The sequence below is a fragment of the Salvelinus sp. IW2-2015 genome, linkage group LG11, assembly GCF_002910315.2.
Source record: "Salvelinus sp. IW2-2015 linkage group LG11, ASM291031v2, whole genome shotgun sequence".
In the NCBI taxonomy this organism is placed as follows: domain Eukaryota; kingdom Metazoa; phylum Chordata; class Actinopteri; order Salmoniformes; family Salmonidae; genus Salvelinus; species Salvelinus sp. IW2-2015.
In genome coordinates, this window is record NC_036851.1 from 47,291,082 (window position 1) to 47,315,271 (window position 24,190).

Consider the following 24,190-nt stretch of genomic DNA (forward strand, 5'->3'; position numbering starts at 1 on the left):
GTAATTTAAATGTATTCCAGACTACTCACGAAGCTGGTTGAGGAGAATGCCAGAGTTTGCAAAGCTGTTCAAAGGTGGCTACTTTAGGCTCCGGTGGCGAGTGGTCTAGGGCATGCATCGCAAGTGCTAGCTGGCCACCAGAGTCTGGGGTTTGCGCCCAGGCTCTGTCGCAGCCGGCCGCGACGGGAGGTCCGTTGGGGACGACGCACAATTGGGCTACGCGTCGTCCGGGTGTAGGGAAGGTGTTGGCCGGTAGGATACTCCTTGTCCATTGCGCTCGCAGCGACTCTTGTGGCGGGCCGGGCGCAGTGCCACGCTGAACCAAGGGGCGCAGTGTGCACGGTGTTTCCTCCGACACATTGGTGGCGGCTGGCTTCCGGTTGGGAGGCGCGCTGTGTTTAAGAAGCCCGTGCGCTTTGGTTGGGGTTGTTGCTTCGAGGACGCGTGCTTTCGACCTCGTCTCTCGCCGACGAGGCCCGACGGGAGTTGTAGAGATGAGACAAGATAGTAATTACTACGCGATTGGATACCTACGAAAATTGGGGAGAAAGGGGATACAATTTAAAATTAAAAAATAAATATAAAAAATAAAAAAAGGAGTGGCATACTTGAAGAATCTCAAATATAAAATATATTTGTTTAACATTTTTGTCATTACTACATTATTCCATATGTGTTATTTCATAGTTTTGATGTCTTCGCTATTATTCTACAATGTAGAAAATAGCAAAAATAAAGAAAACCCTGGAATGAGTAAGGTGTGTCCAAACTTTTGACTGGTGCTGTATAATGGTGTATAGAAGTTATTTTCGGATGTAGGTAATAATACAAGAAACTTTCTGGCAAATAATATAAGAAATACCATTCCATTAAAAAAAATGAAAATAGTGCAAAGTTTTCTAGTAGCTAGAAACAGGGCGACCGTGTCTGTGGCGGCCATCTTGTCATCAAAGCTCTCCAGGGACAGTGTTGGGCAGCTCTGATATAGAGGAATGGTCAAATACAATGTAGAATGTAACAGCTATTAGAATTGCTCAACTCCTCTTCTCCGGGAGATGAGGAAATACAAAGAAGAAGTCATACTAACCTTGGCAGAGGGGTGAAGAGGTCAGAGGTGGGAGTCGGGTTCCAAACTGGTAGGTCAATCAGGTTGCTCTGACAGATCTTATCATCGCCACATCCTTCCCTCAGGAAATTCACCTGCGACAGAGGAGACAGACATGTACCATTTAAAATCATAGAATTGACCTTAAATCTTTTTAAATGTCCAAATTATTTCACTTTGGGAAACTGGTTCCCCCACTGTGAAAATAACAAAACCCTTAGTATACCTGTATCACACAGGTATGTATTAATTAGGCATGTAACACGACCATCTCTTCAGGAAAATGCAGATCAGTATGCTCCCTGGTTCTGTTGTTATGGTACTGACCTCAGAGTGCAGGGTGTTGGAGGAGTGAAAACACTCAGTACAGGAGGTAAAGGTACTGACCTCAGAGTGCAGGTGATGGAGGTGGAGGAAACACTCAATACAGGAGGTAAAAGTACTGACCTCAAGTGCAGGGTGTTGGAGGGGAGGAAACACTCAGTACAGGAGGTAAAGGTACTGACCTCAGAGTGCAGGGTGATGGAGGTGGAAACACTCAGTACAGGAGGTAAAGTACTGACCTCAGAGTGCAGGGTGTTGGAGGAGGAAACACTCAGTACAGGAGGTAAAGTACTGACCTCAGAGTGCAGAGTGTTGGAGGGGAAACACTCAGTACAGGAGGTAAAGGTACTGACCCCTCAGAGGTGCAGGGTGTTGGAGGAGGAAACACTCAGTACAGGAGGTAAAGGTACTGAACCTTCAGAGTGCAGGGTGTTGGAGAGGAAACACTTCAGTAACAGGAGGTAGCGTGTCTCGTTCTCTGGTTAGTGTCTGAGAGAACATGGGGGGTCTGATGGTGTGGTTGATGGCCAGAGAGATGGGACGCAGCTTATCACGGATATTCTCCTGATGGAAATAATTCAATAATTACTCAACAGATTCAAATTATATGGAAGTCATATGATAGTGAGTTATTAATATCATAAGGAAATAATATTTGTTTTGTTCAACTTTAAGACAATTTATTAATTGTTCAAATAGTGCCAGTTTAGCAAAATAAAGCACAACTTAAATACTTTCTACCCAGGGTTGTAAACACAGTGCAACTGCATGTAACTGGTGATAGAGAGCACTGGCAGAACTGAACACTTTGTGTGTAATCTCTAACACCTCCCGTTCTGTGTTCAGATGAAAATGATTGTGGTCATTTGTACTGTACGGGTAGTTGGAAAAGGCGCTCTGGCAGGCGGGATTCGTTGACCTTCAGCTCCACCTCTCAGTGTGTGTGTTACCTCCGCCGCCTGTGCACTGCGACCCAGGAAGCTAACGCGGTGGGGCAGGCCGAGCTTCCTGCGCTCGGTGTCAGCCTCGATGAGTAGACCAGGGCTAGTGGGAGGAGAGGAGGGAGGAAATGAGAATGAAAGAGGGAGGAAGGAAAGAAGGAAGGAAAGAAGAAGAAAGAGATCAGAATAAAGCCAGCACACTACAACACACCAAGATAAGCTACTGGACATATTACCACACTATTTTACACAGCTGGACATATACACACATTTTACACAGTGGCATATTCCACACTATTTTACACAGCTGACATATTACCACACTATTTTTACACGCTTGAATATTACCCTGCTATTTTACACAGCTGGACATATACCCACGCTATTTTAACACGCTGGGACAGTATTACCATGCATTTTACACAGCTGGACATATTACCACGCTATTTTACACAGCGGACATATTTACACACTATTTTTACACATCTGCTACATATTACCACACTATTTTACACAGCTGGACATATTAGCCACACTATTTTAACACACTTGACATATTACACACTATTTTACACAGCTGGACATATTCCACACTATTTTACACAGCTGGTCAGTATTACACACTATTTTACACAGCTGGACATATTACCACACTATTTTACACAGCTTGACATATTACCACACGATTTTTACACAGCTGACATATAACCACACTATTTTACACGTTGACAAATTACTACAATATTTTACACAGCTGGAGGGAGTATTACACGCTATTTTACACGCGTAGACATATTACCACACTATTTTAACACAGCTGGACATATTACCACACTATTTTTACACAGCTGGACATATTACCACACTTATTTTACACAGCTTACTCATTACCAACTATTTACACAGCTGGACATATTACCACACTATTTACTACAGCTGGACCATATTACGCACACATTTTACACAGCTTACATATTACCACCACTATTTTACACAGCTGACATTTACCACGCTATTTCACACAGCTAACATTTTCCACTTCTATTTTACACATGTTGACATATAATACCACACTATTTTACCAGCTGGACATATTACCACGCTATCTTTACACAGCTAAGACATATTTACCACACTATTTACACAGCTGGAACATATTAACCACACTTTTTACCACAGCGGACATTTTACACACTATTTTACCAAGCTGGACATATTACCACACATCTTTTACACAGCTGGACAATTTACCACACTATTTTTAATACACGCTGGACATATTACCACACTATTTTACACGGCTGGACATATTACGCAGCTATTTCTTACACACTAGACATATTACCACACTATATTACACAGCTGACATATTACCACACTATTTACACAGCTGACATATTACCCAACATTTTACACAGCTGGACATAATTACCAACATATTACACAGCTGGACATATTACCACACTAATTTTACACAGCTGGACATATTCCCCTATTTACCACTGGACTATTTCACACATCCAAGCTGGACATATTACCCAACACATTTTAGCACAGCTGACATATTATCCACAGCTATTTTTACACAGCTGCACACCTATTTTACACACTGACCAGACAGAAAAACCAACGGTTCCTAAACAGAGATGTGTTACAGTACAGTAACTTCCACTGATGTCTGGTGAAGTAGCGTCTCTGGAGTAAGCAGAGTTATAGTGAAGCAGGCTTTAACCTCCACACTGACAACAGAGAATAAAGTTAGCGAAACAACCTGTCAACAGCAGAAGCACACTACCAGACGTGGCAGTGAAGGTTGAAATGAGATTGTTTTGCGACACCTACCACCTCCATCTCTCCCCTTACGTTGTGTGCTCCAAGTATTACTGCGAGTTCGATGGACACGTCGCGGGTCCCTGAATGACCGGGCGAGACCTGTACAGAACAGGCTTATACGAGAGAGCCTACTGCAGGTCAGGGTACAAGGTTCCCATCGATGTCCGACCTCCTTGAGATTGGAGTTTAGCGAACCTCTTCACCCCTCGTCCATCCATCAGGATCTGTGAGGGCAACATGAAGGTCACGTGTGTTTAACTTGTATAACCTCAAGCTAACTTTAACCTGTAATTCATTATTCAGATAGTCCCACCACCTCAATTAGGGTCTGTGATGTATCAGTCAGTACTTAATTGAACTTGATCACATTCGTTGTTATCGAGACTTAACGATATGACCACCATGAAGTTTGCGAAAAAAAACACCGGAGTCGAGGCTTTGATTCTGATATGATGAGACCAACCCAGTTACTTTGAAAGTTTCCCATTTGTAGCCCTTCCTACAGTCAAATTATCAAATCACCCTCTATTGCGCTCATGGTGGAATGTTATTCTATTTTTCAGAATTTCAGGAATTAATTAAACGTTAAAAAATCTTTGGTGTTTCCTATGTCAAATGGGTTTGTTATATTTCAGTCTGCTGTGATGTTATAGTCAAGTTCTAATATTGGGATACAAATGAATACATTTCATCTCTATAAGCCCATTACCATAGTGTCTTAAGGTGTATACGTGTTGTTTCAGAGGAAGATTTGTTTCAACGACTACCAAGAAACACTCTGTGTACCCTGATTTATCCACTAGATAGTAAAAGGGTAAACAAATATACACATGGCAATCATAAATTAAAAGGTGTTTGTGGAATTACTTTCCTTCTTAATGCGTTTGAGCCAATCAGTTGTGTTGTGACAAGATAGGATTGGTATACAGAAAATAGTCCATATTATGGCAAGAACAGCTCAAATAAGCAAAGAGAAACGACAGTCCGTCATTACTTTAACACATGAAGGTCAGTCAATACGGAAAATCTCAAGAACTTCGAAAGTTTCTTCAAGTGCAGTCGCAAAAACCAAGTGCTATGATGAAACTATGATGAAACTATGATGAAACTATGATGAAACTATGATGAAACTGGCTCACATGAGAACCAACACAAGAAAGGAAGACGCAGAGTTAATTCTGCTGCAGAGGATAAGTTCATTAGAGTTACCAGCCTCAAGTTCAAGTAACAGACACATCTACACATCAACTGTTCAGAGGAGACTGCGTGACTCAGGCCTTCATGGTCGAATTGCTGCAAAGAAACCACTTCTAAAGGACACCAATACGAAGAAGAGACTTGCTTGGGCCAAGGAACACGCAGAATGGACATTCGACCAGTGGAAATCTGTCCTTAAGTACAAATTTGACATTTTTGGTTCCAACCCCCRTGTCTTTGTGAGACGCAGAGTAGGTGAACGGACAATCTCTGCATGTGTGGTTCCCACCTAGAAGCATGGAGGAGGAGGTGTGATGGTGTGGGAGTGCTTTGCTATTGACTGTTTGTGATTTATTTAGAATTCAAGGCACACTTAACCAGCATGGCTACCACAGCATTCTGAAGCGATACGCCATCCCATCTGGTTTGCGCTTAGTGGGACTATCATTTGTTTTTACAACAGGACAATGACCCAATGCACCTCCAGGCTGTGTAAGGGCTATTTAACCAAGAAGAGAGTGATGGAGTGCTGCATCAGATGACCTGGCCTCCACAATCACTCAACCTCAACCCAATTGAGACGGTTTGGGATGAGGTGGACCGCAGAGTGAAGGAAAACAGCCAACAAGTTCTCAGCATAAATGGGAACTCCTTAAAGACTGTTGGAAAAGTATTCCAGTTGAAGCTGGTTGAGAGAATGCCAAGCGTGTGCCAAGCTGTCATCAAAGGGTGGCTACTTTGAAGAATCTAAATGTCTTCACTATTCTTCTACAATGTAGAAAATAGTAAAAATAAAGAAAAACCCTTGAATGAGTAGTTGTATCCAAACATTTTGACTGGTACTGTATGTCTTTTCCGGACTCTGACATTGCTCGTTCTGATATTTCTTAATTTCTTTCTTTAAACTTTTTGGATTATGTGTGTATTGTTTTGTATTGCTTGGTATTATTACTGCACTGTTGGAGCTAGAAACACAAGTATTTCGCTGCACCTGCGATAACATCTGCAAATCTGTGTATGCAACCAATACACTTTAATTTGAATACCCTCCTGTAGGTTTTTCGCTCCAACCCCAGTTGTAACTAACCCTATTCGGCTTATCCACCAGCTAATTATTATAAGAATCAGGTCTGCTAGATTAGTGTCAGAGTAATCTCGGTTAACCCAGAACTAAAGTTTTGCATAATTGGTCAGCTGCATGATAGTTCTGGGTCCATGCATGTTAAGAGAAGAGATGAAGAGATTCTAGAACGAGGAACGGAACTGCAATGAGGAGCTTCACCCTCTTTCTTTGCAAATGATGGGCCGAATGTCTCCTCTCCTTCCGAAGGGGAGAAGACATTGGTGGAGAGTGGTGGAGAATGCGRGCAATCTGACAACGTGGTCAGACCAGGGTTTACGTTTCTGCTGCAGTATCAGCATGGACGAGTTGATAGCTCAGTTCTCTTGGGCCCAAAAAGCRCAACAGGACATTCAGGAACAAACGCTGGAAGAACAGCATCTACAGAATGTCCGCCTGCTTGAGGAAGTCAGGAAGCTGCAAGGAGAAACCCCAGGAGAGGAAGGTCCAAGCGGTTCGTGACKGGCCCGTTCCCCGGTCATAGACACAGTCCTTCCTGGGGCGGGATATTATAGCTGTGAGGAGAAACGCAGACCGAATCACATTCCAATCAGTTTTTAATCAAGCTAATGGAGGATGACGACATCGAGACCTACCTCTGCACGTTCGAATGGACAGCACTCCGGGAAGGATGGCCCAAGGCAAAGTGGGTAAGTCTGCTGGCCCCGCTCCTGTCCGGATGCACCAAAATACAGAGGCCCTGCTGAAGGGGACGAGGGCCGAGCCCGGGAGCCGTCAGAGAGGACGGARCGACAACCCCACCACYGTACTCYCCAATCCGACAGTCAGCCTGGCTAAAGGACAGCAGACCCGTGGAGAGAAAGCTGGGGGAGAGTCGACCCGCCGCAGAYGACCCCAGGTGGATGAAAACCAAAGGAGGTGTTTYGAGTGTAGAGCCCGGGGACACCTYGCATGGAATTGCCTGGGCCGAGAGAAGTCGATTCCATCAGCGGGCCCCGGAGACGTGAAGGGCCACGCAGTAAACTACATCACCTCCTGTTGGGCTCATCGTACCACCATCACCCATGGTCCCGGTGAAAGTCGACGGTCACGACACCCACGCTCTGTTGGATTCCAGGAGTGTGGTAACACTCTCTACAAGCGCGCATGCTGGCCCAGCCGACCGACCGTGGTGAGGAGATGTCCATCTCATGTGTACATGGCGACACAAATTGGTATTCGACTGRGCAGGCCACCATTGTGACGCCACAAGGGAGCTTCCTGATTGTGGTGGTGCTGTACCTAAGTTGTCGGTACCCCTCCTCGTGGGATGAGATGGTCCACTGTTCACTGCACTGTGGAGACACGAGCTGGGAAAAAGAGCACAAGCCGGCGACTGATGAGAGTGTGGACGGACAGTCGCCTGCGCGACCCGGAAGCAAGCGGTTTCCAACTTCGTGTCTACGGACCCGGAGTCGATGTCCGAGGGGGTGCCGGAACCAACCTCACCTGGTGAACAACCAGAGGAGGAGCCCAACGGCCCCCCTCCTCGATTTCGAGGGACCTGCCGAGACACCTGTCCTGAGCCCCCTGAGGGGATAGTTCCGGACCTCCCAGTGGCCGGTGGATGGCCAGCTTCTTCCGGGGGTGAGTGACTGGTGATACCCTCATTTCCAAATAATCTTTTGTATCAGGTGTCGCACGAACAAGGGGAACTTCGAGAGGTTCTGTTGCAGCCTCGCCGGTACGTCGGAACCGTTCTTCAGCTGGCCCACACCCATTTGTTGGGAGYGCACCTGTGAATAGAGAAGGCCCGGGAACGGATCGCCCCCCGGTTCCACTGGCCCGGAATGAGGCGGGCCGTGGAAGACTATTGCCACAGCTACCCGGAGTGTCAAATCACAGCCCCAAAAGCACASTTCCGGAACCCGCTGGTTCCCCTACCGATCATCGGAGTGCCGTTTGAACGCATCACCATGGACATAATGGGTCCCCTAGTAAAAACATCCCGAGGACACCGGTAGATCCTGGTAATAGTAGATTATGCCACCCGATATTCCAAGGCCATTCGCCTACAGGTGGATGTCCCCAAGGAAATTGCCTGGGAGCTGTTCCACCTTTTCAGCCAGGTGGGCATCACAAACGAAATCCTGACTAACGAATGTATCGAGTTCATGTCCCAACTAATGAAAGAATTGTGTGCTCTCTGGATCTCTGGATCTCTGTCTTTCACCCATAGACGGATGGGCTAGTCAAATGCTTCAACAAGACACTCAAACAAATGCTGCGCAAGGTCATTTAACGGAACGGGAAGAGCTGGGAGCACCTACTACCCCACCGAATGTTCTCGATCCGAGAAGTGCCCCAGGCATCCCCTGGGTTTTCCCCTTTTGAACTCCTTTACAGGAGGAGACCTTGCAGCCTACTGGATCTTGCCAAGGAGGTGTGGGAAGCCCAGCTGAACCCCTTTCGCAGGGTGGTGGAACACGTAGCGACAATGAGGGAGTGGATGACAGCCATATGGCCAGTGGTAAGGAAACATATGGTGAAGGCCCAGCGCACTCAAGCCAAGGTCTACAATCGGGAGATCCAGCCCCGAGAGTTCCAGGTGGGTGACAAGGTGCTAGTTTTAATCCCCACCACAGAAAGTAAGTTCCTGGTAACATGGCATGGGCCGTACGAGGTGACAGAGAAGCTGGGACCCGTAAATTACTGTGTAGGGGAGCCAGGGAGACTGAAACCCCAACAGATTTACCATGTGAACCTATTGAAGAGGTGGTACGTGAGGACAGCTTTGGCCATGTTGTGGTCGAAACCTGGGACATTGACTAGTGGTGATCCTGAGTAATAAGGACCTTATAACGGCCCAGAAACAAACCCTCCGATATTTCATCGATCGGAACACCGCTGTGTTTTCAGAGAAACCGGGCCGAACGACCCTCATTGAACACCACGTCTGCACCTTGCCCGGAGAAACGGTACGAAAGAGGCCATACCGGATCCAGAGGCCAGAAGGAAGGCCGTGAAGCAGGAGGTGGAGGCTATGCTGAGGATGGGAGTCATCAAGGAGTCCCACGGGGCAGCCCCATCGTGCTGGTGCCCAAACAGGACGGTAGTCTGCGTTTCTGCAATGACTTCAGGGGGGTAAACAACATCAGTTTGTTTTGTACATCAGCACACTGGACCTGAGCAAGGGATATTGGCAGGTACCCTTGGCAGCCGCCTCCCGGGAGAAGACGGCATTCTCGACACCGGACTACTCATACCAATAGTGGATCCTCCAGTTCGATCTCCATGGAGTTCGACCCACGTTCCAGGGCATGATGGACCGAGTCCTCTGACCCCATCAACAGTATGCAGTGGCCTATTTGGATGATATCATCATCCACAGCCAAGATTGGGTACTGGACACGCTCAAGCAAGCCGGGATGACAGCGACTCCCAAGAAACGCAAGCTGATGTTTGAGGAGGTGGAGTACCTGGGGTAACTGACTGGACAGGGGAATGTCAAGCCCCAGGAGAGGAAGGTCCAGGCTGTTTGTGACTGGTGGGATAGACACAGGTCATGTCCTTCCTGGGGGGGGCGGGATATTATAGTCGGTTTATCCCCAACTTTGCGGCTATAGTCTCCACCATTAACGATCTGACCAGGGCCCGCCTCCCGAGAACAGTGGTGGTTGGATGAGGCCAAAGCACCTGAAGGAAGCCCTGCGCTCCCATCCGATTCTGATGAAGCCCGATTTCCAGGTACCGATGCTGGTGCAGACGGATGCCTGCGACATGGGACTAGGGGCTGTCCTGTCCCAGGTACACAATGGGGAGGAACACCCCATCATGAAAATAAGCTGGAAGCTGATACCCAGAGAAAATAAGTACTTGATTGTCGAGAAAGAGCGTCTAGCAGTGAAGTGCCTGTTTGGCACCCACTTCACCCTGGTCACAGACCATGCTTCCCTGGTCTGAATGGCAGGGGAAGTTCACGAACGATTGTGTCACCAGGTGGTTCTTGTCCCATCATCGCTTCTATTTTTCTGTTGTGTACAGATCAGCGGCAAAGCATGGGAACAGGAATGCCCTATCGAGAAGGGAGACATTCATCGCACTGACGACCACCCCCCGCCCAACAGGGCTAAGGGGGATGTGTGGCGTACCGCGGACAAGCCCCCAGGGGGCGACTCGTCGAGGCCTGGTGACAGACGGAGTCTACATCACGGGCGGTGGCTTACTGAACGTTCCAGGTCTCGACGGGTCCTCCGGCCAGGACTAATTGGGGCTGATTGTGGCTGGTCAGTAATCAAGGAGCTGATTGCTCACCAGCCGTACAGGGCCCATAAAGCTACCAGCAGTGCAGCACATGGGAGAGGTTGCTACCGGATAGACATCCTTACAGTCCRGTAGAACCTCCTCTGTGTTCTACCCCAGAGGAGACAGCATTCCCCGGAGCYCAGAAGGCGTCTCATGGAGGAGACYTGGTTMTTTTTCTTTATTGTTTTAAATAAACACCCTTGAAACTGAGGTATCACACTTGTGTCTGATCTGTGTAAAGGTTTAGATCAAACCCCCTGGTGTGCCACACATATCGAACCACTTCTTTTCTATTTCCTCATTTTTTTTATTGATCATTTATTTAACTAGGCAAGTCATTTAAGAACACATTCATATTTACAAGGCTACCTGCCGCCTCATGCCCCTCTCATTCCGGAGATGGCGAGGAGGTGACGGTGTTCTCTCTGTCTCACCAGAGATCCTATGTCTAACCACTTTATTCCTCTTTTCTATTTCCTTTTTAATCCCTTCATTGCAGGGATGATGAAGAGGTGGCGGTGTTTTCTCTGTCTGACCAGAGGTCTGTGGTGTTGGAGGTGACCGTCACCAACATGCCCTCAGACCCTCTGTCCCCAGAGGAGGATGGAGATGATGCCCATGCTGCCCAGCTACTGGTGACCCTGCCAGACACCCTGTCCTACTCTGGCTTCAGGGGACAACAGGTACACACACCAAACACACACACACACATATTCACAGTAATGTTCTACCTCTCCTTGTTCCAGTCTGTATCCCCACATCTTAAACATTTTACTACAGTGGGCTAAATCAGAGTCACACAGAGTGTTTCTTGAAAGTCTTTTAAAAAATYGACTTTGAAACAAACGTATACACCTYASACACATGGTTATGGGCTTAAAAAAAAGAAGACCTGTCAGATATAGGGATGAAATGTATTCATTTTAAAGTTTTTATCCCAATATTACACTTTACTATACATCACAGAAGACTGAAATATAACTAAACCATTTGACATAGAAACACCAGAATTTCAGCGGTATTTGAAAAACAATTTGATAATTYGACTGCAGGAAAGGTGACTACAATCATWCCTGTTCACAAGAACTCTAAGGCTTCATGCCACAATGACCACMACCCTGCAGCACTCAYATCTWTAATCAAAGTGCTTTGAAAGGCTGGTCATGGTACACATCMCCTCCATCATCCCATACACCCTAAACCCACTCCAATTTGCATACCGCCCGAACAGAACCATAGACAATGTAATCTCAATTGCACTCCACACTGTTGGAATGCTCTTCATTGACTACAGCTCAGCATTCAACACCATTGTCCCCTACAAGCTCRTCACYAAGCTWAGGACCCTGGGACTRAACWCCTCCCTCTGCGACTGGATCCTGGACTTCCTGACGGGCCAGCCCCCAGGTGGCGAGGGTAGRCAACATCACCTCCGCCACGYTAACCCTCAATACGGGGGTTCCCCAGGGGTGTGTGCTTAGTCCCCTCCTGTACTCCCTGTTCACCCATGACTGAGTGGCCACGCACGACTCCAACACCATCATGATATGAGGGTGGCTGGGCACCAAGAGACCTGGCTCTGTGATGCCGGGACAACAACCTCTCCTTTAACGTCAGCAAGACCAAGGAGCTGATTGTGGACTACAGGAATCAAGCCCATCCACATCGACAGGGCTGCAGTGGAGCGGGTCGAGAGCTTCAAGGACCTCGGTGTCCACATCACTAAGGACTTGGTTCACATGCTCACAATTGCGAAGAAGGCGTGACAGCACCTCTTCCCCCCCCAGGAGGTTGAAAAGGTTTGGCATGGGCCCTCAAATTCTCAAAAAGTTCTACAGCTGCACCATTGAGAGCATCTTGACTGGCTTCATCACTGCTTGGTATGGCAACAGCACCGCCCTTGATCGCATGGCTGAGCTCTCTGCCACCCAGGACCTCTAAATCAGGCGGTGTGAAAGGAAGGCCCGTAAAATTGTTAAAGACTCCAGCCACCCAAGCTACAGAATGTCTCTGCTTCCTCATGGCAAGCGGTACCGGTGAATCAAGTCTGACACCAACAGGCTCCAGAACAGCCATAAGGCTGCTAAATAGCTAACAGAATGGCTGCAAAGACTAGTTGACCCTTGTATTTATTCCTATTCACACTCACAGGACTCTACACACTCACAGGACTCTACACACTCACAGGACTCTACACACTCACGCATAGTGAGTGTTGCAACTGAGGACAGACAATTTTTTCGAACTTCAGCACTTGGTGGTCCCGTTGTGTGAGCTTTTGTGGCCCACCACTTCGCAGCTGAGCCATAGCAGCTCCTAGAAATGTCCACTTCACAATAACAGCCCTTACAGTTGACCGGGGCAGCTCTAGCAGGGCAGACATTTGACACACTGACTTGTTGAAAAGGTGGCATCCTATGACGGTGCCATGTTGAATGTCACTGAGCTCTTCAGTACAGGCCATTCTTCTGCCAATGTTTTTCTAAGGAGACTGCATGACTGTGTACTCGGCCTGTACGTTGCATGACTGTATACACCTGTCAGAAACGGGTGTGGCTGAAATAGACGAATCCACTCATTTGAAGGGGTGTCCACATACTGTTGGCCATGTAGTGTATACACTTCTATCACTCTAGTATCCCTGCACATTGTAAATATGGTATTGGCACTGACCCTGTATATAGTATGGTATTAACTGACCCTGTATATAGTATGGGTATTATGACCCTGTATATAGTTATGGTATTTGCACTGACCTGTATATAGTATGGTATTAACTGACCTGTTATGTATGGATTGCACTGCCTGTATTAGTATGGGTATTAACTGGCCCTTGTATATAGTTCGGTATTAACTGACCTGTATATAGTATGGTATTCGGCATGTGGACCCTGTATATAGTATGGTATTTAACTGACCCTGTATATAGTATGGTATTAGGCAGGACTGACCCTGTATATAGTATGTATTAACTGACCTGTATAGTAGAATGGTAATTAACTGACCTGTATATAGTATGGTATTAACTGACCCTGTATATAGTATGGTATTAACTGGACCCTGTATATAGTATGGTATTACTTGGTATAGCTATGGTATATAGTATGGTATTAACTGACCCTGTATATAGTAATGGTAATTTAACTGACCCTGTATATAGTATGGTATTAACTGACCCTGTATATAGATATGGGTATTAACTGACCCTGTATATACGTTAATGGTATTAACTGACCCTGGTATTATAGCTTCTCTACTTTCTCGTGTTCTTCTTTATTTCTTATTTTGATTTCTACTTTATGTTATTTTTAGTACTACATTGATTTTGATTACTGCATTGTTGGGTTTGGAGTTTGCAAGAAATTCATTTCACACTACCTGTCCTACTATGGCTTCAGGGAACATTAGGTATTCAACCTAACCTAACCTAACTCTACCTAACCGCTAACACTAAACTCTAACCCTAACCTAACCTACCTGCCAGACACCCTGTCCTACTCCTGCTTCAGGGAACATCAGGTACACACACCTAACTCTAACCCTAACCCTAACCAGGGTTGTGGTCAATTCCACAAATTCCATTTTAATTAAATTCTCTCTCTGGTGTAAATTCCATTAATTTTCTATTCAAATTCAGTTCAGTCTCTGATTCAGAGATATTTTAATTCCTTGGAATTCCAATGTTAGGTAAATTCAAGAATGCAATTCCCAATTCAATAATATCCTCAACAATTCCACAAATCCCTATTAGAATGAAATTCCCTCAGRCTTTAAGGCTGATCATGTCACTGTTCCGACAGCCTAGCTGTACTGGACATATAGGAGTACAGGTTGAAATGATTCAAAACAAATCCTACAGTCAATGTTTTATACTATGGTCATTAACTATTTTATATTTATACTATGGTCATTACAATTCAATTCATTTCTGAAGATTACATGTTTTTACAATTCCAATTTAATTCCAATTTAAAAAAGTCTAAGCAGTATATTTCCAATTCCAATTCCATAACTTGAAGATTTTTAAAACTCAAATTTAATTCAACGTAAATTATTCACTTCATGAGTGAATTGGAATTTGGACTTAACCCCAACCTGGATCTTAAACCTGCCGAACATCCTTTCCTACTCTTGCTTCAGGGGACGACAGGTATTCACACTAAACGTTTCCATTCCTCTCAGATCTCCAACAGGGTCTAGGAGGTAGGGTCTAGGAATCGATTCTGGACAAGGCTGACATGTTATGCTTAGAGCCAGAAAAAATATGTTGGTGATGTGGTCAGGAAAACCTTAGGGCAACTTTGCTTTGCTACATTAGCAGTATAATAACCCTGTGTTTCCTGTTTCCTGTGTGTAGGTGGTGTGCCAGGCCAATCAGAACGGCTCTCWGGCAGAGTGCGAGCTGGGAAACCCTCTGAAGAGAGATGCTATACTGAAATTCTACATCATCCTCAGCACGTCTGCTATCACCATAGAGACCACGGAACTCACTGTCAACCTCCTGTTGGCTACGTAAGTCCTGGCTGAGCAACTCATTTTCATAGTTGGTCTATTTAATGTATCTTAGGTTTCTCATACTGTAAAAAAACACTGTTTATTTTCATATCATGGCAATTCACAAGGTGGATGACTTTGCTTGGTACTAGAGAAATACAACTGCCATTGCACATGGAAGGGAATTGCTACTTTCAATATATGTATTCAAATTGAAATAGTCAAAAATTAAGATAGGTTGTTTTTCCAGATTGCAGACAATATGATGTGTGTGTGTGTTGTCTCCTCCTCAGTATCAGTGAACAGCGAGACCTGGCCCCAGTCACAGCCGTGGCTAAAATCATCATCGAGCTCCCCCTGGCTGTCAGTGTGTAAGTCACACCCTCATGTCATTGGTGTGTCAAACTAATTTTGCCCCCGGAGCCCACATTCGGTACAGTGAGTCAGTAGGTCAATACACATTCATTGATATTTAACCCAGGATAGTGACAGTTGCTACTGATTTCAGGGAGTTCTGAGGTACATACAAACAGTAAACAGTAGTACCATAAGGCTCTCAGGCTCTCAGGCTCTGAGGCTCTGTCCAGCTGTCCACTGACCCTATCCGCCTGTCTGTCTCTGTGTTGTTTCAGGCTGGCCAGACCACACCAGCTGTTCTTCAGTGGGGCTGTGAAGGGGGAGAGTGCCATGGAGACCCTGGACGATGTGGGCAGTGCTGTGGAGTTTGAGTTTACGGTGAGAGAAGAGGAGAGGAAGCAAAAGTCGATGTAGTATGATAATGGCGGTGTTCGCTTTAGCAATCTCACTGGAATAAAGACCTCCTTCATTCCTGTCATTATTGAAAGAGATTGTGATACCTCACATCTCCAAATAGGGCTAATTAATGTTAGATCCCTCACTTCCAAGGCAGTTATAGTCAATTAACTAATCACTGATCATAATCTTGATGTGATTGGCCTGATTAAAACATGGGTTAAGCCTGATGAATTTACTGTGTTAAATGAGGCCTCTCCTCCTGATTACACTAGTGACCATATCCCCCGAGAATCAAGCAAAGGTGGAGGTGCTGCTAACATTTACAATTGCAAATTTATATTTACACAAAAAAAGACTGCGTTTTCGTCTTTTGAGCTTCTAGTCAGTCTACTCAATCACTTTTTATAGCTACTGTTTACAGGCCTCCTGGGCCGTATACAGCGTTCCTCACTGAGTTCCCTGAATTCCTATCGGACCTTGTAGTCATGGCAGATAATATTCAAATTTTTTGTGACTTTAATATTCACATGGAAAAGTCCACAGACCCACTCCAAAANGAATTCCTATCGGACCTTGTAGTCATGGCAGATAATATTCAAATTTTTTGTGACTTTAATATTCACATGGAAAAGTCCACAGACCCACTCCAAAAGACTTTGAGTCATCATCAAGTCAGTGGATTTTGTCCAACATGTCCTACTCACTGCCACAGTCATACCCTGGACCTGGTTTCGTCCTGTGGAATAAATATTGTGAATCTCAATGTTTTTCTTCATAATCCTGGACTATCGGACCACCATTTTATTACGTTTGCAATCACAAGAAATAATCTGCTCAGACCCCAACCAAGGATCATCAAAAGCCGTGCTATAAATTCTCGGACAACCCAAAGATTCCTAGATGCCCTTCCAGACTCCCTCCACCTACCCAAGGATGTCGGTGTACAAAAATCGGTTAACTAACTGCGGAACTAAATTTAACATTGCATAATACTGTAGATGCAGTCGCACTGCTAAAAACAAAAAACATTTGTCACAAGAAACTAGCTCCCTGGTATACAGAAAATACCCAGGCACTTGGAAAATTGGAATGGAAATGGCTGTCACGGCCGTCGAATGAAGAGGACAAAAGCGCAGCGTGGTAAGCGTACATGTTCCTTTTTATTAGGATGACGCCGACAAAAACAATAAACAATATAACAACCGTGAAGCTTAAAGCTATAATGCCACAAACAAAGACAACTTCCCACACTGAAAGGAGGGAAAGGGCTACCTAAGTATGGTTCCCAATCAGAGACAACGATAGACAGCTGTCCCTGATTGAGAACCATACCCGGCCAAAACATAGAAATACAAAATCATAGAAAACAAAAACATAGAATGCCCACCCCAAATCACACCCTGACCAAACAAATAGAGACATAAAAAGGTTCTCTAAGGTGACAATGGCGCTCCACCAAACTGAAAGTCTTCTGACTAGCTTGGAAAGAGAGTGTTGTGCAATATTGAAGAGCCCTCACTGCTGCTAAAATTATCCTATTGTTCCAACCTAATTGAGGAGAATAAGAACAATCCTAAATGTATTTTTGATACTGTCACAAAGTCTGCACAACTCTGCCAGGACCTACAGTAGGATCAATGGAGACAAGTTTTTTAATCCTATATCTCTTTACACATTCATGAACATAGTCATGGCCTCAAAACCTTCAAGCTGCATACTGGACCCTATTCCAACTAAACTTCTGAAAATCTGCTTCTGTGCTTGGCCCTCCTATGTGTGAACTAATAACATCTCCCTATCCACCGGATTGTGTACCAAACTCACTAAAGATGGCAGTAATAAAGCCTCTTCTTGAAAAAGCCAAACTTGACACGAAAATGTAAAAAACTATCAGTCTACATCGAATCTCCCATTCCTCTCTCAAAAAAAGAAGCTGTTGTGGCAGAAACTCACTGCCTTCCTGTTGATAAAATAATTACACGAAACGCTTCAGTCTGGTTTTAGACCCATCATAGCATTGAGTCAGCACTTGTGACGGTGGTAAATTACCTTCAAATGGCGTGCAGACCAAGGCTCTGCATCTATCCTTTTGATCCTAGACCTTAGTGCTGCTTTTGGACACATCGATCAGCACATTCTTTTGGAGAGATTGGAACCCCTTAATTGGTCTACCGGACAATTTCTGGCCTGGTTTAGATTTTTCTGTCGGAACGATATCAGTTTGTCTCTGTAAGTTTTGGTGTTCCTCAATTTAATTTAGGACCACTATAGTTTTCACTATATATTGACCTCTTGGTGATATCATTTGGAACATAATGTTAACTTTCACTGCTATGCGGATAATACGCAGCTGTACATTTCAATGAAACATGGTGAAGCCCCAAAGTGCCCCTGAAGCCTGTGTTCAGACATAAGGAAGTGGATGGCGGCAAATGTTTTACTTTAAAACTCGGACAAAACAGAGATGCGTAGTCTAGTCCCAAGAAACAAAGAGATCTTCTGTTGGATCTGACAATTAAATCTTATGGTTGTACAGTCGGCTCAAATAAACTGTGAAAGGACCTCGGCGTTACTCCTGTCCCTGATCTCGCTTTTTGACGAAACATATTCAAGAATATTTCAAGAACATATCAAGAATATTTCAAGGACAGCTTTTTTCCATCTTTGTAACATTGCAAAATCTGTCATTCTCTAGGTGGCTAGAGCTCGATGACACAAAGAGTACAGAAGTTATATAGTCAAACTATCTTCATGCACGCATATTAGAAAACACGTGACGTTGTGTGGAGAACGAGATGAAACTAGGGTAAAAGGTGCCGACTAACTGTGAATGGTCGTCTCGTTCTGTGCACAGCAGTTTATTATGGACTTCAGTGAGGTGTCAAAAACAACAGGAATCACTCTAGACAGTGTTTTTCTGAAGTAGATCAACGGTTTCCATGAATTGGGCAAGCAAGTGCCTTTAGCCTGTCTGCCAGAGGGTGTGTGGTTGCACACCCACACACACAGTATCACTTTTGGAATGCAAGAAGCTATACAGCCTTAAAAGATCTTTCATATCATCAAGCGATTGTCCCTAGAATTTCTAAGCAAACAGCCGGAGGCAGAGCTTTCTCCTATAGAGCTAAATGTTTATGTAATGGTCTGCCTATCCATGTGAGAGACGCAGACTCGGTCTTGACCTTTAAGTCTTTACTGAMGACTCATCTCTTCAGTAGGTCTTAYGATTGAGTSTAGTCTGGCCCAGGGGTGCGAAGGTGAACGGAAAGGCACTGGAGCGACTAACTGCCCTTGCTGTCTCTGCCTGGCCGGTTCCCCTCTCTTGACTGGGATTCTCTGCCACTGGCTTACTTCTGCTCTTCCATGCCGTTCCTAGAAGGGGTACGTCAAGTAAGTGAGTTGAGTCACTGAAGGGATTTGTGACCCCCCCTTGGGTTTCTGCGGTGGAGGAGATCTTCGTGGGCTATACTCAGCCTTGTCTCAGGGTAGGAAGTTGTTGGTCTGCGTATATCCCTCTAGTGATGTGGGGGCTGTGCTTTGGCAAAGTGGGTGGGGTTATATCCTGCCTGGTTGGCCCTGTCCGGGGGTATCGTCGGGCGATGCCACAGTGTCTCCTGACCCCTCATGTCTCAGCCTCCAGTATCTATGCTGCAATAGTTTATGTGTAGGGGGCTAGGGTCAGTCTGTTATATCTGGTGTAATTCTCCTGTCTTATCCGGTGTCCTGTGTGAATTTAAGTATGCTCCCTCTAATTCTCTCCCTCTACTCCCCTCCCGGAGGACCTGAGCCCAAGGACCATGCCTCAGGACTACCTGGACTGATGACTCCTTTCTGTCTGTCCCCAATCCACCTGGTCGTGCTGCTGCTCCAGTTTCAACTGTTCTGCCTGAGGCTATGGAACCCTGACCTGTTCACCATATGTGCTACCTTGTCCCAGACCTGCTACTTTCTACTCTCTCTCTCTACCGCACCTGCTGTCTCTAACTCTGAATGCTTGGCTATGAAAAGCCAACTGACATTTACTCCTGAGGTGCTGTTGCACCCTCTACAACCACTGTGATTATTATTATTTGACCCTGCTGGTCATCTATGAACATTTGAACATCTTGGCCATRTACTGTTATAATCTCCACCCGGCACAGCCAGAAGAGGATTGGCCACCCCTCAGAACCTGGTTCCTCTCTAGGTTTCTTCCTAGGTTCCTGCCTTTCTAGGGAGTTTTTCCTAGCCACCGTGTTTCTAMAAATSKAATCAAATAAAATGTTATTTGTCACATGCGCCGAATACAACAGGWGTAGACCTTAGTCCATAGCACTTTGTGACATCTGCTGATGTAAAAAGGGCTTTATAAATACATTTGATTGATTGATTGATAATGTAACACAGGGATATATTTCTATGGCTGTGGACCTTGGAAGATATAAGATAMAAAGCTATGCAGTGTTGTGAAGAGAGCAATATATTCATATTCTGGTGTGTTTTTGGTGTGCTTTTTTTCATTCAGTTACCTATTCAACCCTTCATGTTTTGATCAGGTGACCAACACCGGGCCGTCCCTGCAGACTCTAGGCTCCGCCTTCCTCAACATCATGTGGCCTCACGAGCTGTCCAATGGGAAGTGGCTCCTGTACCCCACTGCTCTCCACTTCCATGGCCATCCAGAAACACCCTGTACCCCCCACACCTCCCTCAACCCACGCAAGTTCTCCCACAGTTCTCCTTCTGACGACCAGCCACAGGCAGCAGGCCTGAAGGTAGGATTTTAGTGGTCTTGAGCCATAAGGGGTTCCATAAATGGAGAAAAATATTGTCCATAAATAACCCCATTGGACAAAAAGGGGTACACTTCCTCACACTCATGAGCTAAAGCATAATTATATTGTTTGCCTAACACGAAGTATTGTTGTGGTTTCATGAGATGTAAAAAAAWATATATATATTTGATATACGTGATGTAATGTGTGTTGTCCTCTGCTTCATGTCCCTGTGAGCAGGCCAGGAGGAAGGGGCGTTCCAACACAGAAGAGGAGGGCCATGTGATGACCAAGRGCAGTCTGGGTAGGACTACGCCTGCTGTGGCTGCCTCAGAGAGACGCAAGTCMCTCAAACTGGTGAGAGAGAGAGTGAGGGARGGACAGAAAGTGAGAGTGAGAGAGATGGCAGAGAAAGAGAGGGACAGGGAAAGGGGGATMCCTAGTCAGTTGTACAACTGAATGCCTTCAACTGAAATGTGTCTTCCGCATTTAACCCAACCTCTATGAATCAGAGAGGTGCTGGGGGACAGGGAACAAGAGGGATTACAATGGGGTTGTAACCATTGTTGGGGAAGCTACTCTGAAAACATAGTTTACCAAGTTACCAGTTACTTCACACTGGAAGAACTTAAGCTACACTAAAGCTACAGTGGCAAGAAGAAGTATGTGAACCTTTNTGAAAACATAGTTTACCAAGTTACCAGTTACTTCACACTGGAAGAACTTAAGCTACACTAAAGCTACAGTGGCAAGAAGAAGTATGTGAACCTTTAGGAAATACATGGATTTCTGCATAAATTGGTCATAAAATTTGATCTGATCTTCATCTAGGTCACAACAATAGACAAACACAGTCTGCTTAAACTAATAACACACAAACAATTCTATGTTTTCATGTCTTTATTGAGCACACCGTGTAAACATTCACAGTGCAGAGTGGAAAATGTATGTGAACTCTTGTATTTAATAACTGGTTGATCCTCCTTTGGCAGCAATAACCTCAACCAAATGTTTTCTGTAGATGCGGATCAGACCTGCACAACGGTCAGGAGGAATTTTGGACTAGTTCTCTTTACAAAACTGTTTCAGTTCAGCAATATTCTTGGGATGTTTGGTGTGAGCTGCTCTCTTCAGGTCTTGCCACAGCATCTCAATTGGGTTGAGGTCAGGACTCCAGAAAGAGTATTTTCTTCTGTTGAAGCCATTCTGTTGTTGATTTACTTCTGTGTTTTGGGTCGTTGTCTTGTTGCATCACCCAACTTCTATTGAGCTTCAATTGGCGGAGAGAAAGCCTAACATTCTCCTGCAAAATGTCTTGATAAACTTGATGATAGCAGGCTGTCCAGGCCCTGAGGCAGCATAGCAGCCCCAAACCATGATGCTCCCTACACCATACTTTGCAGTTGGGATGAGGTTTTGATGTTGGTGTGCAGTGCCTTTTTTTCTCCACACATAGTGTTGTGTGTTCCTTCCAAACAACTCAACTGTAGTTTCATCTGTCCACAGAATATTTTGCCAGTAGCGCTGTGGAACATCCAGGTGCACTTTTGCAAACTTCAGACGTGCAGCAATGTTTTTTGTGGACAGTGGTGGCTTCTTTCGTGGTGTCCTCCCATGAACACCATTCTTGTTTAGTGTTTTACGTATAGCAGACTCGTCAACAGAGATGTTAGCATGTTCTAAAGATGTCTGTAAGTCTTTAACTGACACTCTAGGATTCTTCTTAACCTCATTGAGCATTCTGTGCTGTGCTCTTGCAGTCATCTTTGCAGGACGGCCACTCCTAGGGAGAGTAGCAACAGTGCTGAACTTTCTCCATTTATAGACAATTTSTCTTACCGTGGACTGATGAACATCAAGGCTTTTAGAGATACTTTTGTAACCCTTTCCAGCTTTATGCAAGTCAACAATTCTTAATCTTAGGTCTTCTGCGATCTCTTTTGTTCGAGGCATGGTTCACATCAGCCAATGCTTCTTGTTAATAGCAAATTCAAATTTTGTGAGTGTTTTTTATAGGGCAGGGCAGCTCTAACCAACATCTCCAATCATGTCTCATTGATTGGACTCCAGGTTAGCTGACTCCTGACTCCAGTTATCTTTTGGAGAAGTCATTAATCTAAGGATTCACATACTTTTTCCAACTTACTCTGTGAATGTTTAAATGATGTATTCAATATAGACAAAAATACAATAATTTGTGTGTTATTAGTTTAAGCACACTATGTTTGCCTATTGTTGTGACTTAGATGAAGATAAGATCAAATTTGATGACCAATTTATGCATAAATCCAGGTAATTCCAAAGGGTTCACATACTTTTCTTGCCACTGTATGTGTACACTCTTAGAAAAAATTTGCTATCTAGAACTAAAAATGGTTATTTGGTTGTCCCCATAGCATAACCCTTTGAAGAACGCTTTGTGGTTCAAGTTAGAACCCTTTTGAGTTCCATGTATAACCCTTTCCACTGAGGGTTCTACCTGGAACCAAAAGAGTTCTAACTGGAACCAAAAAGGGTTCTACATGTAATCCACACTTAAGATAATACAGTTTACTGAACTAAAGCTACTTTGTGATATATTATCATATCTAAATCTGAAACGTCATAGACTACAAATCGTAAGAATAGATCACTTTGGAGTCAGATTTGAACAGAATCTGTCATTTATCCTATTAATCACATAAACAGAAGTGAGAAATAGGCAGGTCTGATCTACACCGCTACATGGTAAAATAGTAGCGTGTAGTTCCAGTGGTTATCTACACCGCTACATGGTAAAACAGTAGTGTGTAGTTCCAGTAGTTAGCTACACCGCTACATGGTAAAATTCTCTCTCTCTCTCTTTCCTCTCTCTCTCTCTCCTCTCCTCTCCTCTTCATCTCTCTCTCTCTCTTTCTCTCTTTCTCTCTTTCTCTCTCTCTCTCTCTTCTCTCTCTCTCTTCTCTCTCTCTCTTCTCCTCCTCTCTCTTCTCTCTCCTCTCTCTCTCTCTTCTCTCTCTCTCTCTCTCTCCTCTCCTCTCTCCTCTCTCTCTACTCTTCTCCTCTCTTTTCATCCCTCTTCTCATCTCTCTCTTCTCTTAGGAGTTCCCATCAGTCAGTGCTCTGGAGCTGCTGGTTAGAGCCAACATCACAGTCAAGTCCAGCATCAAACACTTGGTGCTGAGGGATGCTGCTGCACAGGTATCACAACACACCACACACACACACAACACACACACACACACACACCACACACTGAGAGACACACATACAAATCACACTGAGAAGAGACACACACACACATCAACACACACTGAGACCACATCACGCACACACACACTGAGAGACAACACACACTCTTAACTATTAACATGAATAACTAGAGCCATTAGTTTCCCTGATCACATGACCTGACCAGGAAAGACTCTGTGTTTAACTAACT

The 24,190-nt window shown here is 44.9% G+C and overlaps 1 protein-coding gene across 1 annotated transcript in view; it reads left to right on the forward strand.

The window, feature by feature from the left end:
- Window positions 1–24,190, forward strand: part of itga7 (integrin, alpha 7) — a 97,042-nt gene that overhangs the window by 65,395 nt on the left and 7,457 nt on the right. The window contains exons 15-22 of the mRNA XM_070445846.1: window positions 11,265–11,448; window positions 15,123–15,277; window positions 15,553–15,630; window positions 15,892–15,994; window positions 20,551–20,769; window positions 21,010–21,211; window positions 22,530–22,561; window positions 23,851–23,949. Of these exons, the coding sequence (XP_070301947.1) occupies window positions 11,265–11,448; window positions 15,123–15,277; window positions 15,553–15,630; window positions 15,892–15,994; window positions 20,551–20,769; window positions 21,010–21,211; window positions 22,530–22,561; window positions 23,851–23,949 (1,072 nt within the window). The remainder of the gene's footprint in view (window positions 1–11,264; window positions 11,449–15,122; window positions 15,278–15,552; window positions 15,631–15,891; window positions 15,995–20,550; window positions 20,770–21,009; window positions 21,212–22,529; window positions 22,562–23,850; window positions 23,950–24,190) is intronic.